General features: G+C 38.6%; 1 protein-coding gene across 1 annotated transcript; it reads left to right on the top strand.

Moving 5' to 3' along the window:
* The first annotated feature begins 6897 nt into the window (after positions 1-6897).
* LOC141429454 (retinol dehydrogenase 11-like) lies at positions 6898-8312 on the top strand. Its single transcript, XM_074089762.1, has one exon. It carries the CDS (start codon positions 6957-6959, stop codon positions 7938-7940), a length of 984 nt encoding a protein of 327 aa, XP_073945863.1. The 5' UTR covers positions 6898-6956; the 3' UTR covers positions 7941-8312.
* The last annotated feature ends 10876 nt before the right edge of the window (positions 8313-19188 follow it).

A 19188-nucleotide genomic window follows, 5' to 3' on the forward strand; every position in this document is an offset into this window, starting at 1 on the left:
TGGATTCGTCGGTGAGTAAAGATCGTTTTCATGGTCGTGGCCAGCTGAGATAAAAAATAATATTTTGACCGTTAATTTAAATGAATAGAAAATATTATGCTATGTTTGCCTCTTATATTGGAGGCTACATACATTTTATTTAGTCCTGAGATTGGACGAGACGTTACTACGAACGACCTAGAACCTTACCTGTTCATAAAGTTGACGGCAATATAAGATTAGGATTGTCTAATAATATGAAGAATATCTTAGAAAAGGCAGGTACGGATGGCCTTCAAAACAGTAAATAAGGAGACGGCTGTATAGATAATGTCCTTCGCTTCCCGGGGGATAATTATAGAAAAATAGAAAAAAGTAACGTTCGCGCGTTACTCCGGAACTCGAAGTGGATTCTACCGTCCCTCTTATTCTCCTGTAAAATACTATTAGCGTAAACGGGATGGCACGATACGAAGCTCGAAAATTGGACTTCGTAGTACCTATTCCTAATGCCTGTTTTGGTAAACCGGGGTCCGGTTATTGTACTCACAGTAGGTAGGTACTTAATCGTCAACCTGGAACACTCGAGCGAGAATAGAAATAATACACGACCTTTGATACCAAAATAAAATACCTAATGCATACCATACCTAACTGACGTGAAACTGCACCCGCGTGATTGTAGTCCATGGCAATTTAGTAGGTACCTACAGTCAGGTGTAAAAATATGAACTTGTTCAAAGGTTCAAAAATAAGTACCTACCACAGACTCATTCCGACGCAATAAGGCCGTATAGTAACATATTTTTGAGTGGTTCGAATAGATAGGTACTTATTTTTGCACTTGACTGTACCTACGTGGCTAACCAAAACATAACTAAGTACTAGTAGGTAATTTGGTCCATGTTACAAATTATGAAGAATATTGATTATCCGCCAGATAAGGGCCTATCGCCTGATAAACGAGGCGACTATAACAACGCACGCTGAGCGATTAACCAAAGGTACATGTTAATTTATTTGGCTCTGTGATCACATAACTCAAGACTTGAGATTTATGCCCCTATATTTTTAACCCCTGACGCAAAATGAGGGGTGTTAATAAGTTTGACCGCTATGTGTGTCTGTGTTTGGCACTGTAGCTCTTAAGCGGGTGGACCGATTTGAATCCAGTTTTTTTATTTGAAAGCAGGTTTTCTAGCGATGGTTCTTAGACATGTTATGTTTTATCAAAATCGGTTCAGCCGTTTAAACTTAACTTTAAAGTGACAAAGTTTGCAGGTGGTAGGACCTTGTGCAAGGTCCGCCCGGATTGCTACCACCATCTTGCTTGCTAATCCTGCCGTGAAGCAGCATTTCGGCGCGGAGAGTAAGACAGCCGGTGAAATAACTGGCACTTGAGGTATTCCATCTTAGGCCTCTAGGTTGGCAACGCATCTGCAATACCCTGGTGTTGCAGTTGTCTATGGGCGGTGGTGATTCTTACCACCAGGAGACCCACTTGCTCGTTTTCCATCCAGTCGTAAAAAAAGTCATCATACCGTCTCCCGCTGACGCTTATGTTATTTAATACGAGAGTGACAGGGACGGTACCTACGATACGAACTTCGATTTTCGAATTTCGTAGTACCTAGCCCCACAGATGTACGGCGGTTCTTTTAAAAAAAAATCAGATCTGATTTAAAAGTTAAATTAGTAGATTACTAAAGGTGAATTAGTGATCTTGATTAGTCGTCAATTTCGTCAATTGAGAATTGATAGCGAAACTTCAAGACGACTCGGAAAAATAACATGGGGGTTTCACATAAATTTCGCGCATATATAAAATCCGAACCGGGTTTGAACCCACGGCCATTTGCTTGAGTGGCCGTAGTAGGTCTAACCATTGGGCTACCACAGCTTTTTATTGTTTGCTACATGTAATTAAAAATGTTATCCTAATCGCATACCTATTTCAAAGAGAAGGGCTGTTAGGAAAGCACCCAGCCATCTCCATATTAGAATTGAGATTAATAGATAAGTATCAGTATGTTACGTGTAGTCCATCCATCATGGGCAAATGAAAGTGGTTTCAAGTAATTGTGGAAATTAACATAAGCTTGGAAGTTATTCATTATAATTTCTTATAAGACAGAAGGCGGGCTACCTAATAAAAAAAAAGTCAAATCAAAATGTCTTTATTACGGTTATGGGTAATAAAGTTGATAGACAGCAATACATAAAGAAGCGCCATATCCTGCCTGCTAGAGGCGTACAATATTTTTGCACACTACTTAAAATACAATAAGAATAAACTAAATAAAACTATGTATGTACCTCGTCGAAAAATTTGCTGTTAAAGAAAAGTTAGTTCATACAGACCTACTTGTTACAACTTAGACGCATTCCTGAAGTTGTCCCAACGTTTTGCTTTTGTCCCACAATTTTTATTTGTTTTTTAACAATGTCTAATACATAATTTTAAGTAGTTGTGGCAATAAAGTTTTTATTTTTATGTATCTTTTAGTCAATACATTTCTGTTTATTCCTGTTTATTCTTTTCATCCACTCTCACCGCCGAGGTACTCTCCCGTACCTACCTTACCTACTGCCTATGATGTTCGATCCTGATTATGTGAATTACTTTAGACAAAGACATGACGATGACATGACATGACTTAGTTTATTTTGTGACACTGGCCTCTAAGTCTAAAATTGCATTCAGTTGTCAATAGTCATCAGGAAGCAGGGCTGTATCTAAGTATTAATTATTTGAGGTAACTACTAAGGTCCAAGCTAAAGGTTTGACAAACAGCTACAGCCGCGTGTACTTACATAGGTGGGCCCTGTGGCAATTTGGTGGGTGTCGGAGAAGAGAACGGTCAACGACGACGAGGCAGACCAAGGATATGGCGAGATGATAAATCATCATTACGTGGCTGTTTTTCGTGTACATATACAAGGGATTGGCCTCACATTGCGCCTGACAGGGAATTGTGGAGGTCAAGAGGACCTAACCGCCTTTGCCCAGGAGTATGCTAGTAAAAAAAAACATGATACAGAACATCTCGTCCGAATGTGTTTGTTTCTATTGGTAAATGAATAAAGTACCAATATGGCATATGAGAAGAGGGGAGTGCTTGCTTGCTCTGTAACCGTCGCGTCAGAAAATGGTATTAGGAAGATTTATGCAGTTGAGTGCTGCTTATAACCTACATCTCAACTATAGTTGAAGCTCAGATTATAGGTACTTCACTGTGGCAATAAAATCAGCTTTTCCTGTCCAGCATTGCAGCAGGGGGTCAAGAACCTTGAGAAAACCATTAAACACCTATCTAACGCTCCGAACGGGTATCAAGATCCCTACCTACAAGCACAGGCTGGGTCCTACAGCCTCCGAGGCATTAATGGAGCGAAACCTGCCGCCGCACCGGTTTGCGGGGTCGGGCACCGCGGACAGTACCTGCCTGCCTTGCGGTGTATACGAGCTTACTCCTGCCAAGTATATTCTTGTCAATGATATCTATTAGTTACAAAGACTGCAGAGAATTTGCGGCCTAGTTATCCGAAATCCACCACTTTTTGATCCTCTGTCCATCCTGTCCTATTTACATGAAAACTTTTTGATCATTACCATTACTTATTCCGTGCCATAGCTTTCAGAAAGACCAACATTACAAAGAAGAATGCGCAGCATGCAATTTTACAGAAAGTATTTTTTTAACAAACAGAACAACACAAATTAATATTTCAATTGTGGGTATGATGTGAAGTAATGAATGAATGTAAAGAAGCTTGCTTTTCTGGATTTCAAGATTTTCAAGCGATAGCGTCTTCTAATACAATGGTATTTGTGAAGTTCCCATTCCACATTTAGCGCTCGTGGGAACAGCTCAAGCCCTGTTACTGTGAGAGGAGGCCTGTGACCCGCTGTAGGACGTAAACTGACATAAACTGGTAGACACGTACGACAAAGAAGCGGTTTCTTTAAACGGGAATCAAAGTCAAAGTCAAAATATCTTTATTCAATTTAGGCTATAACAAGCACTTATGAATGTCAAGAAAATCTACCACCGGTTCGGAAAAACCTCTGCTGAGAAGAATCCGGCAAGAAACTCAACGAGGTATATATATATTTTTTTTAAAACAGATTTACAATATTATTAAATGATATGTATACATCACAAGTATTTAACACAACTTTATTTTTAACACAGTAGGTTCGCTATTTGAAGGGATCGCTAATGCGGATCGGAATTATTTCCAAATATCCCTGTCCATGATATAATCATTAACTTTATAATACGCCTTTGATATTAATGTCTTCTTGACAATAGATCTGAATTTGTATCCGTTTCATTTGTAATATTTTTTGGAATTTTATTATAAAAACGTATGCAATTTGCCAGAAAAGACTTTTGGTTTTAGCCAGTCTGTAAGATGGAACTTTAAGCTTCCCTGTGTTTCTAGTAGCCTTTGGCTTATCGACGTTAGTGGGAAAATCACATATGTTCTTCCTAACATACATGATTATTTCAAAAACATAAAGGAATGTTTTCCTTTGTGTCGTGTTTGCAATCATTTAAATATATTTAAAAGTTCACATAATTCTTAGTATTTAACACGTATAAATTATACTTTTAAATATTCGTGAGAGCCATCCGATGCGTCGGCGCAGAGGTTGCTGACCGGTCACCGGCTGTTCCATTGTTTGTATGTATTGACATGTCGACAGGCTGAACAATGATCCGACATGTTTGACGGAGTTACATACAAATCTTTACTTTCACGCTGTTATGTACACCAATATTTAATTATTTTGAACATGTAATGAGAAGGTTAGAGTCAAGGTAAAAGGATGTGTTGAAATATATAGGCATATCATGAAACGCCACCATATCGGTTCTGGCACTTCGCCGGCCGGTGCCGCGGCACGCTCGCTTCGCTCGCTCGGCTCGTGCGAAGTGGTCACAATTCATACTACCACTCCTCGCTTCGCTCGTCGTACCTAAATTTTTCTTTTTTTCAGCATATCACTATGTGCCCGGTATAAAGCTAGGAAAATCGACGAATGCATTGCTCTAATCGATCTGCCGTATTGTTTCTCAGGCAGATCGTGATATGCCTGGCGAACTTTTAGGCTTTTTTTATTTTTTATTCGACTAGATGGCAAACGAGCAAGTGGGTCTCCTGATGGTAAGAGATCACCACCGCCCATAAACATCTGCAACACCAGGGCTATTGCAGATGCGTCGCCAACCTAGAGGCCTAAGATGGGATACCTCACGTGCCAGTAATTTCACCGGCTGTCTTACTCTCCACGCCGAAACACAACAGTGCAAGCACTGCTGCTTCACGGCAGGATTAGCGAGCAAGATGGCGAGCATATCATGAAATGGCGCCATTTCATGATGTGCCTAGGAATTTCGTGATCTTTCGGATTTTACGATCGGCCGCCGACATATATACAATACAGGCCTTATCGCTTAACTCACTTGGAATCAATTTCGTTTTCGCTATTCCTCTCTGTCGCACGTCACGGTACAGCATGAGGCTACGAGTAGAACCAGATGGTGAATGCGATCACGAGCTGCCGCATGTTAAGCAGAGTTTAGACTTGCAAGAAAAATCGTGCAAGTTGCATTACATTGCGAGGCCGTAAAGCCAACGAGTTTGTAGTGGTGAATGGAGCGCCGCAATGTAATGCATCTTGCACGATTTTTCTTGCAAGATAAACTCGGCTTTAGACGGCCATTGGTCGATTGTCAATTGTCCCATTACAATTTTATTCGTTGAATCTTCCACCTGGGTAATTATTTGAGGTGTAAGATAAATGTTACAGAAATAAAAACACACATTTTGTTGTGGTCTGTTTTATTTTGAACATAAGGATATGTACCGATAAGATGCTTTATATTATAAGAGATCGATAAAGTTTATTTTGGTTAAAAAAAGCAAAAATCCAATTTTAACGGTAACAAAAATGAGCATCGAGACCACGAAAAAGAACATTTTGTTTATTTTAAAATCTTATAATTGTACTATTTGAATGAAAATCCGATCATAATGAGAAAACGAATAAGCATTATTTAATTAATCGGGTAAAGTAGTCAGGGATAATCCGAACCTGACCACGTAACTGACTTTTGCGCAGAAAATTTAAGTTATTGTGGAAAAAAAGATAAAACAGAATAAAATGTATTTACCACAAGTTTCAGTGATAATATCCTAAGCAAGTTAAAAACAATAAACGATATATTTCTAATTTTATAACTGAAAATTTGAGTCTGAACACAATTGAACCTCTCGAAATAATAACCCACCTGCAAAAATAAAAAAACGCCCGAAAAAAAACCCCGACAAAAATACAAAAAAGTTTTTTTTTTTTATACAGTATAGGCTTGCGTTTGGCCACAATCACGCCTGATGGAAGCGAGGATGAGGCCTACGATGGAGCACGCTTGCCTAGTAAATGCTCATTCACCCTGGACCTGAAAGCGGCCAAATTGTAGTGTTCAGGAAACAGATAACTATAAAGTTAAAAATAATTATGCACTAACTTCATCTGCGAAGAATTCGTTTATCCCTATCCCGCGGGGACTATGCTGATTTCCCGCAAAATGTTTATCTAAGCATCATCGTTGTCGGGGGACCGCTAAGGTTAATACTTTAAAAATACAACATATGTACTTTAGTTTCCTGTTAACCTTGTCCTTGTCCTGTTGTCCTTGATTTTGAGAGATGTTCTAAATTTGGATGTTATAATAACTGCTTCAATGTTATTATTAACTGCAATAGTAACATTTCACAGATAAGAAATTTGTTCTAATAAAATGGTTTATCTCTATGCCGGTCGTAAGTTCCGGTTTTTAAACGAGTTGTTGAGGGTTAACGATAAGTTTGTAGTTAAATATTAAACCTTTTACATTGAAAACAACTTGTTTTACCAATCACGTAGCATTTTTTGTCCGATTGTCGTCGTGTCCGCTCGTTCCATTATGGCGTCTCTGCTAGTAGTTACAGTGTTTCTCGCTACTCCAGCTATACTTATCCTCGTAAGACTGTACCAAAAGTCCACCAACGCGATATGCACCAGCAAGAAGAGATTGGACGGTAGAACCGCCATCGTCACCGGCGGAACAGCAGGAATAGGCCTGGAAATCGCCAAAGAGTTCGCCCACAGAGGCGCGAGGGTCATCATTGCTTGCCCGTTCAAACAAGAGGGTTCGGACGCCTTGAAAACCATAATAGAAGAAACAGGAAACAAAAACATATCTTTCAAGTTACTCGATTTATCTAGCTTGAAATCTGTACGAGAATTTGCAGGCAATATTTTGACAACAGAAGAAAGATTGGATCTGCTGATAAACAATGCGGGCATCAGCTCCCTGAAAGACTTCCAAACCAAAGACGGCATGAACTTTATAATGCAAGTCAACTACTACGGACATTTCCTGTTGACAATCCTGCTGCTCCCGCTTCTTAAAAAAACTGGGCAGCCATCAGAACCGAGTAGGATCGTCAATACGTCGTCATATTTACATTGGTTCGGGAGGATTGATAATGAAAATATGAACAAGAGCGGTTATTACTGGATTCCCAACTATCAATATTGCAATAGCAAAATTTGTATGGTATCATTTTCCCGGGAACTTATGAGACGGCTGAAAGGAGCTAACGTCGTGGTCAACAGTGCTAACCCCGGGACTGTGGGAACTGGAATCTACAAGCCATTGGGACTCTGTGGATTGTTTATCAAAAATATGTGCTACTTGTTGTTCAAGACCCCTAGGGAAGGTGCGCAGACGGCTATCTACGTGGCTCTGGATGAGAAAACTGGCGGAATGAGCGGGTGCTTGTTTGGAAATTGTAAAGAGTCGTTAGTCTCACCTTTGGCGTACTGGGACACAGCAAAACTGTGGGAAGAATCTGTTCGACTCGTCCAGCTGACTGACAAGGAGTTGGAACTTAGTTTAAAATAAACAAAACATATCCACGTCGTCGGCTTATGGTGTTGAGATGGAATACAACATTCATCGCTATGTAAGCCAATACGCAATCGCAAGGCAGGTGTAAGGCCGCAATGAACAGAGAACACGAAAAGATAATACAGCAATACTTGTTATCGTTGTTGTTTTTGTTCGTGTAAGAATCAGCGCACCATGGAACAGCTGCTTTGTTGAAAACCTTTTAATTCTCTCTTTAAATAGTGGAATGAACTATGCCGTTAAAAATATTTTATTTTACTGACTGTGTATCAATACTATGTAAGCAACTTGTTAATTTCGATACTTACCTACGTGATGTCAGTGATTGTTAGTAACGTATGCCCTTGCTTCATTTTTTAAACATTACCTCGCTGTATGTAGTATTTATGCGCCTAAATTAAAATAAATAAAATAATAACTTTTATATTCTTTTCGTTTTAATGGACAAGTGAAAGTATGTATTTATCATACCTAATGGTGTACCCAAGGTCTCCACCAAAATTCAGCTTTGTCGGAATTTATGGAAATTGAAATGTCTATATTGAGCGGAGTAGAGGTTGCTCACATAATCTCTTATTTCAAGGTGTTTCGGCAGAAACAGCCTTGGCAGACATATATTCCGGAAATGAAGGTTCATACCTACCGACTTGAATTGGTTTCATGCTGGTATCAGATGGGTATATTTAGGGGTCCTGATGGTCACCTTTGAGAGCGTCTGCCGAGCACTTCCGGCAAAAAAAATACTGACATATTTCGCTTTTCTGTATCTACAAGTAAATTCCTAACTGATGCCTCATAAATTCCTGACTATTATTTCAGTATCAGATGGGTTAAATGACGCCCCTTTTTTCGCACCGGAAGTGACCATTTTTTTGGTACTTTCGGCAAGTTCCGCCGTGGCAGACTATTTATGGGAAACCATTGTGCGTTTCATCGCGGTATCAAGTTGGTACGAAATTTTGCAGTCCGCTCTCCGACGCGAACAAAAGAGCTGATGATCTTGAAACGGCTGAACCGATTTTGATAAAACATGTCTAAGAACCATCGCCAGAAAACCAGCTTTCAAATAAAAAAAACTGCGAATAAAAAAAATTAAGAGCACCGAACTGCGTTCCAAAACCCGCGTTGCAGATGTGGATGCTAAGACCGCGAAGCTAAAGTGGGACTGGGCTGGTCATGTCTGCCCCATGCACTCACAGCGATGGGCCCAAATTATTACCCATTGGGTTCCGTGAGGTGGCCATCGTAACAGGCATGCCGAAGAGAAGATGGCGGGATGACTTAGACGCATATCAAATAGAGTGGTAGGCATATGCTCTCGATAGAGACGAGTGGCTGAAAGAAGGGGAGGCCTTTGCCCAGCAGTGGGACACTAACAGGCTAAAAAAAAAACTTCCAAAGCCGCACCAAACGCGTCTTTCCGCCAATTTTGACAGCTTTCGCAATTGCGACACGGATCACCTTGTCAGTTATCAGTATTGATAACCAATGGACTATTTACGTCCTAGAAAGTGACGCGGGCGCAGATCTTATCTGCCATTTTATTTTACCTTTTAAAAACTTAGTTATCGACTTATCATCGTGTGAATGTGTGCCCTGGCTCTAAAGGTTTTCATTAATAGGAACGGGGTTTTAAACGAGATCTTAATTTTGCAAGTATAATTATATTTTTGCAAAAAATAATAAGTATGCTATTTTTAACCAAAAAAAAATTAAAAAGTTAAAAAAAACACAGTTACATACTCGTATTTGCTGTGACTTATTTTTAAAGTGTTTTTCAACAAAAATACACGTCAAGATCGCTTACATTCTTCCTAATGATAAAAAAATTAAGCCCTCTTGTTCTGAGAGGAGGCCTGTGCCCAGCAGTGGGACGTATATAGGCTGGGATGATGATACTATAGTGACTAAGGGGAAGTTCTTGCGAAGGGCCCCGTTTTATTTTTACTTTTAAAGGTACGCAACCCTAAAAAAAAACGAAAGCTTTTTTATAAGGTATACTTGCTCAACTACGATCTACGATCAAAGGTTACATTTCGTGATCTAGTAATCACAGAATCCCGCTAAACCAATCAATCATTTACATAATTAAACAAACCATTATGAAATAATCGAAAGTAAGTTGACATGATCTGAAATACAAACGTAATAATTTATATAACCGAGTAATGGACACTAGCGGACTTAAATCTCGGGTTACAACCAATTGGACGCGCATGATATTGAATATTATTTTGTAATTGATTCTCTTGGAAATGCCGTGTGAATTCTAGCTATGATAGTCTTGGATTGTGAAAGACTTTCGGCCATTCTCGTATGGTTTTTAGGGTTCTGTGCTTCAAAATGATAAAACGGAACTCTTATGGGATCACTTTGTTGTCCGTCCGTCTGTCAAGACCCTATTCATCAGGAACGCGTGGAGGTATCAAGCTGAAATTATATCAAATACTCAATTTGTAAATAGTAAGTAGATTAGATAGTAGCTGTATTTTTTAAAATTTTGTATATGTGTTATAACTCAATAATAAATACATTTAATATACTTAGTACATACTTAAATACATTTTAATACTCAATACTTTGGAAATACTCGTACCTATGGAAATAATTCCGATCCGCATTGGCGATCCCTTACGTCAAAATAGCACATCTAATCTACTGTGTTAAAGAAATAAATGTAGTTGTGTTAAATACTTGTGATTTAAGCCATTAAATACCATTGCAAATAAATAAGCAAAAAAAGCCTCGTCCAGTTCCTTGCCAGGTTCTTCTCAACAGAGGTTCTTCCGAACAGTTTTTTTTTGTATTTATCAGTGGCTTTAGCATCAATTGAATTATAGTAGATTATTGTCGTGGCCTGGAATTAGCCAATTGCTGGCTGAGTATGAGTATTAAACGGACGAGCATGCGAGTCCGTTTAACTAATACGAAGCCAGCAATTGCTATTCCAGCCGAGTCTAATATAAAACTTTAATATAATAGCAAAAATGATGAATAATTCTGAAATAGACTAAACTTTTTCTCAAAATATATCATACATAACATTTAATTTTATTCAAATTATTTTTCTTATGCTTTCCCGCCTTTTTTCATTAAAAATAAACTGAAGCTGTATTTTTCCACCGAAAACACTACAAGCTGTTTCAGACCCAATAAAAAAGGCCCGAAGTTCCAACAAAATATCTGATACCGCCCATTAGATTTGGCTGTATACGACTTGTGCCAACATTTCAATGGCCCTTTTAACTTAAAAAAAAATTGTGACTGATTGCAGGCGCGCTAATTTATTATTGTCGAGCTAGCGCGCCTGCAATCTTTTTAACTTTTTAATTTTTCGCTGACCATAAACATTTCACCACCATAAGCACTTCACCTTCTGATATGTAAAAAATAATGTCAACTTTTACGGACATTTTTGAGAAAAGATAATTAGACTGACTCCAAACATTAATAAAACTATCAGTGCAGTAGAGGTAGTAGTTTGTTCGGCTGTACACGCATTGGATGATTAGTTACGTGCCCAACTAATTTTGTCGCGTGCCACAATTATCTCGTCTACCATTTCTTCGCCATCCCTGATCTAAATGTGAAAGGCACCCGAGTATATGTTGCCTTTGCTTGTTATACACCGACAAAGTCTACCGTGCACTAGAATCCCATAGCCAATAGTCTAATGCCACCATAATTTCTCCGTCCGGTGCCGCAGTGAAAGAGTGCCGGTTCGAATCCCGCGGGTACTTTCGCCATCTGTCACATCTGCATACAATTGCTGTGTTATACTCTGTCGGGCCATGGAAGGAGCGGTAAGATATCACTATCGTTATGCGTGGTCTAACATAACAAAATATATACGCGTCGACTTGAGAACCTCCTCCGTTTTTTTCGTCGGTTTAAAAGTCTGACGCTGTACAGCAATGACCATTCCTGGTGGTAGTATCCAGCAGCGATTCCTACTGCCTTCGCTATATCGTAAACACCTTTTAGTAGTACTACACTTTACCTACTTTTGATATGTGATTGTTAATGAAAATTGAGCCTAGAGCCAGATTATCACAATCCGTAGGTACCTAGTGAAATAACTAAGAATGGTAAAGGAGTAAACCATGGTAAAGTATGTATGTAGTATTCCCAGATAAGCGTGAAAACAGATACAAAAATCGAAAGAGCGCCGATGTTTGTAAGAGAGAGAAACCTTTATTTAGACATTCAATACACAGAAAAAAACACTAGAAGAAAAACAATAATAAATATCGAATCGAATGGCTAAACTAAACTAATCCCGAAAGACACCCGAGCGTTTTTCTCTCGACTTAGTAGTACTTTCTAAAAAAAGTGCGCAGACGTTGAAACAAATGAAACCCGCCGATTTACTAGCCACACAAAATACTACGTTCTCGGTTTCTAGAGTTAGAAACTGTGTCACTCGAGATAACCTCCCGGCCATTCATCCGACAGGTGAATCAGGTTTATTTTGACCGCTAATGATTTAGATATTCGATTAGTTTGACGTATGGTTAGGTACTGATGAAATCTGACCTACATAAAAGTTAAAGTGTCGCATGCGATGCAATGATTGATAATCCTAATGACTTAGTTTCTTGTGAGTAATTAAATTATGTCTCATATCTCTATGCGTATTTCTTGGATTAGGGTATCAAGATCTTAAGTTGGCTTACAACATGACACCAGCAATAGCGGTTCGATAATTAAAAAAAAAATTGTCCGCCTAAAAACATTAAATTACTTTAAATATAAATAGAAATATTCGCTCTTCGCACGTATATAAAACATAATAAAAATACATATATAACCTAAAATTTTAATTATATTTATCGCTGAACTATTTTGTTCTCTGAATGATACGGGTACGTGCTTAAATCTAGGGGAAATGAGCACGAGCTCCATCTTGGACCACAACTCAGCTTTAACCATTAGGGTATGCATTAAAAAATTGCACAGAACAGATAAAACACATCTGTTATTTATTATCAGAGCTTAGTTCTTACTATAGTTTAGATATAGTTAGTGTTTAGTATTGTAACTAAGGGGCCCCATACATCCCTGTATTTTTTTATTATTATTATTTTTTGTATTTTTTTTTCTTTAATTGTATAATATAGTTTTTAAGTATTTTATTTGTAATTATATTACTTATTATGAAAAAATGACTTTCTGCCAAGTTTCTTGCGGCGCATTCTTCTTGGCAATGATGGTCTTTCCGAAAGCGCTGGTAGTTTAAAAAAATGACGTGTAAGTGCCCATTGCGGCCTATTTACTGAATAAATCATTTGAATTTTGAATTTGAATTACTAAGCCAGTGCAGATTGAACAGACTCTTCAATCTACGAGTACTATGAAAGATTCCCTTCAGAAGTTTCCAAAAAGCATTTTAAGCCCTGCTTTACAAGATAGCATAAATCCTCAAAACACAAAAAAAAACTTAACAAGATCCTTAAACAAACGAACTGACGGGGTCGCCCGGAAATCTGAAGTAAGCTTGTGATGGTTATGATGTCATTTAAGTCCTTTGTTTGGCGCGGACTAAAAACTAGGCGCCATCATTGTTGTTTTTTTAAATTCCCGGTGGCTCAATGCACCGCGCCTACGTACTGCCTACACCGGTACACAGACAACGTAGGGTTGTCACTCAACATCGCTGACTGTGACTTCGTAGCTTTACGATTCGACAAACGACGCACCTTGCGTTTTCTCTGATCATTGCGTCTCGGCTCGGCTGTCAACAAAAAAAAAACTGTCGCCAGTCACACTTTTTCTCGGAAGGTCCATTAACGACTTGACAGTCCGGAGTGCGCGACCAATATAATGCCTCCAACCGTCCAGGTTTTTTTATCGACGTATGTCACTAAATTATATCCACGGGGGGTTGAAGCATTTTGGCTTGGATACCAATGCTATAGTCGGACTGTCAAGTCAAGTGGTTATGTGACATTGCATTCTAGAAAAGGCATTTATTCAGGAAACTGAGCTACGCTCCGTAACTAGGTTAGGTACTGATATCAGTCTACCAGGCAAAAAAGGCTGTTCTGATACTTGATACTTGGATCGTGGTATCAAAATTACCACCGATTGCGTCGTCAGCAAAACCAGCAGAGGCAGATGAAAATTTACATGGCGGATTTAGTAAATTTTGGTATTGTTGTAATTTTATGAAACAAATTCCAAAAATAGTATTCGCATCGCTTAAAAAGGTTTAATGTGAGGGACGAAAGCCCTATAGAAAAAGTTTATTAAATCTCACTGAATTGGTCACCAGGTATTCTTTCATTAAAATAAATTAGTTTTGCAGTTTGCAGTGACAGCCCTATCATACCGTCACCCATGTATCTTGTCTACACGCCTCCAACGTGTGAGGCAACGTGCGTACGCGGCGACGCACGCGCTGTCCAATTTACTTAGCACCCTTCTTACTCGCTGAATCTATAGGTACATCTGGACTGGAGCTCACACATCTGGACGGAGTCTCATCACATTACAATTCATAATACATATACATATAGCATATCATTAAAACCTACTAACATTGCTTTTATTTGCTTTTATTCGCAATAATGTGTTAAGATCAAGGACGGCTTAAACGAAATTCCACGGATCACTTTGTTGTAATTGTAACCTAAGAAAGAAAAAAATAACATTTATTCGTGACAACCTTCAAAATAAGAAAAAGAAAAAAGTTTATGCATGTCACGAAATGGGCCCAAATCAGCAAAAACTGCCGGTCTTGCGAACGACGCTGTTCTTCCTTTGGGACTATCTGTTTATCATACATTAAAATAAATCCATTTTACTAAAGTGAAAACCGACACAATATTCCGATTAAAGAAGAAATTAAAAAGCCAAAAAAGAAAACGCTAAACATTACCTTGTACCCAGCACTTCCCTTGTCATTGCTGTACGTTCTAGGTTTAGGTAAAATCTTCTAGACGTTTATCTAGTATTTGCCCGAAATACCAGCCTCGCCAGCGTTGGAAAGAGAAAACTCCACCAAGATGGCTTGCAAATTTTAAGCCAACACACTAGTAGACCTGCATGCTAGCTACTGCACCTGTAATGAAACTATTTTTTTTTCCCGGAAAAATCTCTTTTAGAAACAGCACGCGTTGGTGTCTTTTCCCTGTAAAATAGCAATGTCGAATGAAGGTCATGGGTTTGAACTTGATTAATGTTTTTTAAACTTAAATTGTGTAGCTTTAGCTTCTGATAAAAGTACCGCTACCAACAGCAATCTAATTACAATAAAAGTCGCATCAAATCGTTAATGCCATCCTCAAACCATTGGGGCATCTTTAATTTGTAATCTCCTCGTTTTGGGATCGTTGGAAACGATCATGGTACAGTTAGAGCACATTGTTTTCGCAAATTTCATTACGGTAAGTAGGTTATGCGTTGGTCGAATCGTAAAAGTTTATTTCCCAGTCATGGTCCGCTGCTGCAATCGGAACGAGCGATAATGTTTGAACAAATAAAATACAACATACCTCAAGTTGCTGATTTACTAAGAAATTACTAAAGTTTCATAGAACTTATGTTTTACCTAAAATCATGTATGCATTACTTTAAAAAGATGAAAATGAGAGAAAAGAGGCAACCAGCAGCATAGGTGATAGATAACGCGCTTGGGCGCCAGGCACGAACGAATTTGGGGATCCGTCGCGTTGAAACGTAAAAAAATTAGATAACTGACATAAAAAAAAAACTTGTATTTAAGCGAATATTCGGAGTTTCGGGGCCCATATGACGACGATATTGGGTTCATGCAGTGCTGGTATTTGATTTGTTTCAAAGTGATATTATAAATTTCAACGAACCTAATTATGAAGCCAATTAAATGACGGTGTCAAACTACATTGCTTAGAGACTAATTCTCATTAAGTTTAATCATTATAACATACCCACGCCCAGTTTTTATTTCCTAGTTTATTTTAAGTGGCGTCTTCTCACTTACAGTGTCATGTCCTATTTTCGGAGATGGGAAATCATCATGACTGACTATCCTGACCTGACCCTGAAGAGTGTTCTATTGCTCATTTTGAACCACGTCCATTTTAAAGTGATGAGCTTCGCTTTCTTCCAATGTTTATGATGTCCTGCAGTTCACCCTGTACTGTATAATGAGCTTGAAAAGTCAATAATTTGCATAACACGTGCATGAGTGGTCTACTGTTAAGTAAAGATAGTCAAAGGCTTCTATTACGCTATTAGAAATAACTGAAAAAAGGTTTCACGCTTCAAACATATCGTTCCATTAGTCCATTGAAAGGCGGGCTTTAGGGGGGTTTGAAAAGGAAGCCATAGAAGTAATGATCAAAGTAAACACTCCGTTTACCTAAGGTATGCATGCACCCAACAGGAATTCTAAAACGGCTTTCTCTGCATATAATTAGTCTAGAATTCTAGATCACAATCTGAGTTGCAACAGATTCAATGACACATTCGGCCGAGGTCAATGGTTGATAGATAAAATAACAGTCTATCGCCAATTAAATGGATTGCGTTCGCACGCCCATTGTTTTTACCTTTTTAAGCGCAGGCGCAGCTGGTACTGTATCATACATAGTTATTATAGACATAGCTGCCATTGACATAAAGTCGAAAATTCGGTGCGTATCTCAAATTCAAGTCCAAATTATCATTGATCGTTAGAGGTGATCTTAAATTATTTTTCTCAGCTCTTTGCTGCATGACCTACTGATTCAGTCAATGTTCCCTTCGAGTTTTTTTTAATTAAGCTACTATCTTGCAGTCTTTAAATCTCAGGATGTGGGTGAATAGACATTTTACTAATTGAGCCTGCAACATCTTCGACTACATTTTCGCTTCCACGCCGTGAGGGGTTATGGTCGTAAAATTAGCAACAACTAAGTAGTAAGTTATGATGGTCAGACTCACACCTAAAGACTTCTTAAAAATTGAAAGGCAAGGGATCACGTAACTAGGGTTACGATCACGGCTGCCAATAAACAGCCAAACTAACAAAGCCAGTAAACTACCAAACAAAACAGTAAAGTAATGAAAGCAAGAAAATAAACATTTTTTACAAAAGAAGAAAAACATAACCAGAAATTGCCATGATATGGCTCCGCCCCAGTGCTAACTTGCACGCTGGCTTTATCATTATTTCTGATGTCCCATGACTATCTCGACTATGTGTTCATGCAAGCCCTGGTTGGTTACCTTAAAAGCTCTTCATTTCTCCAGGCCATTAGGTATTGTCCAAACACGAGAGCTCGTGATAGTATGTATAGTCGAACAAATTGTATCATGACCCAGGGTGGAACCTTTTAATAATCAATTTCACTATGATTTGTTTGACAAAAGTATGAGATGATCCACCCTGGGTTATGTCATGATTCAATTTGTTCGACTGTATAATCTCTTTTCTACCCTCAACCTATACCAATTGGCAGAAAGCAGTGGTGAAAGGAATAGTGATCACAAGTGCGTTAGACAAATATGGCTTGTGATTTTCTCCTGTACTTATTCATCATCAGCGCTAGACCTTCCGCTTACTTGGGGGTCGGCCTTCCGTGTTTGTAGTTTCCACTTCTCATGATCAGTGTTCGTCTAAACTGCCAGTGCTGTAGTTTGCTCCGGTGTTCACTGACTCTAACAGTCCTATTGTATCGTTCCAGAGTGTCGTCATGCCCGGATGCTAACGGCGTGATGATGAGGCTCGACGCTCCGGAGAAACCTCACCGCTACCACAACCTGCTCCACGATGACCATGCCAGTGAGTATATCATCATTATTCCCCAACTTATGTCACTAGTGGACTGCGTCTTTATACATTATGTTGAGCTATATGGAGAAATGAGCAAAGTCAACGAGGTATATTTATTTTTGTCTGGTGCCACAATGGCGCAGCGGGCTGCAACATTGATTGTCAACAGGATTAAAAGTCAGAATGGTTGATTTTTACGCCAGGGCCACTCACAGAAGCTTGGCGGGCCGCAGGTTATAGGTGGTTTAACCTTTCAAAGTCAAAGCTAGAAGTTATCTTCGTACCGTACGAGTATAACACAGGCTTTGCAATATAGCTCGATAAAATCTGACCTTTGGTTGGGCAACTCAATTTAGTTGGAAAACGCCTATTCTAGCGCATAAATGATGCACTAAGCAATAGCAGTTTGCCCAGTTATTGCGTTTTTAGAAGGTTTTTGAGGTAATACGAGAAGGTGTGGCATCGTGTTTAGCCAAAATGATGATGCTATTACGCTGAAGTGGACTGGGTCCTAAAATATTTTAACTTCAACTTTGAACTTCAGTACTCCGAACCTCACTACTTAATTATACTTAATTATCTAACAGTTCAGTTACTTAGCCCTATTGAAGTGTAGTTATGAGACTTGATCGAATACTAGTGAACACCTATTGATTCACATATTGGCTCTACCTTCATTTCCTACTTACTTGATGGCAATATTCACTGCGTGTCAGCAAAATTCATTAGTTTCATTTAACCACAAAACTATCAAGCCAAGGTTACCAATTGAACAAAGACATACAATTTTAACATTCTGTAATTAGTGGAAACGGAGGTCTTCTGCTATTAGTGCCTAAGTAAGAAAATTACTATTATTGTTCTTCGACTCCTGGTTCACATCGTTATATTCAACAATGATTATTCATGAATTATTACTAACGTATTTAACTACCATTCCGGTTTGTTCCAAGTATATATCGCGGTGATTATCATAGTTCAACTATCTTTCATGACTATTTTATAGCGGCTAAATCCGCTTTCGATAATAGTAATAAATTCCTCGCCTTTTTTACCACATTGATTAATAGATTAATGTAGTTACAATTGTGTTGTTACTTAAAATTATATTTGATTAGTGATTACTTACTCTTCTGTCTACTGTCTGTTTCTGTAGCTACATATCTATGAGTACAATTCATGAGAAGTAAGTAAATACGAGTAAAGAATCTAAATTAATTTATTAAACTAACCTAACCTAAAAATACTCACTGAAAAATATTTGAAAAGATCTGACTCCATTTGACGACCCAGTTATTCACAAATATTCAAGTAAACCGTAAATAAAGTTGCGAAATTTTGTATTCATTTTTTAAGCCCAGTCTAAAAATATCATTCAACCAACCACAAACCAACATTGCATAGTGTTTTCTCACTCCCAAAGGGCTGGCTCTTTCCTCGGTCATGGCATTGCCGTACAACGAGGAAACACGATCAGCTTTATGGGCAACCTGCCATACTTAG

This window comes from Choristoneura fumiferana, chromosome 7 (genome assembly GCF_025370935.1).
Source record: "Choristoneura fumiferana chromosome 7, NRCan_CFum_1, whole genome shotgun sequence".
NCBI classification, from domain to species: domain Eukaryota; kingdom Metazoa; phylum Arthropoda; class Insecta; order Lepidoptera; family Tortricidae; genus Choristoneura; species Choristoneura fumiferana.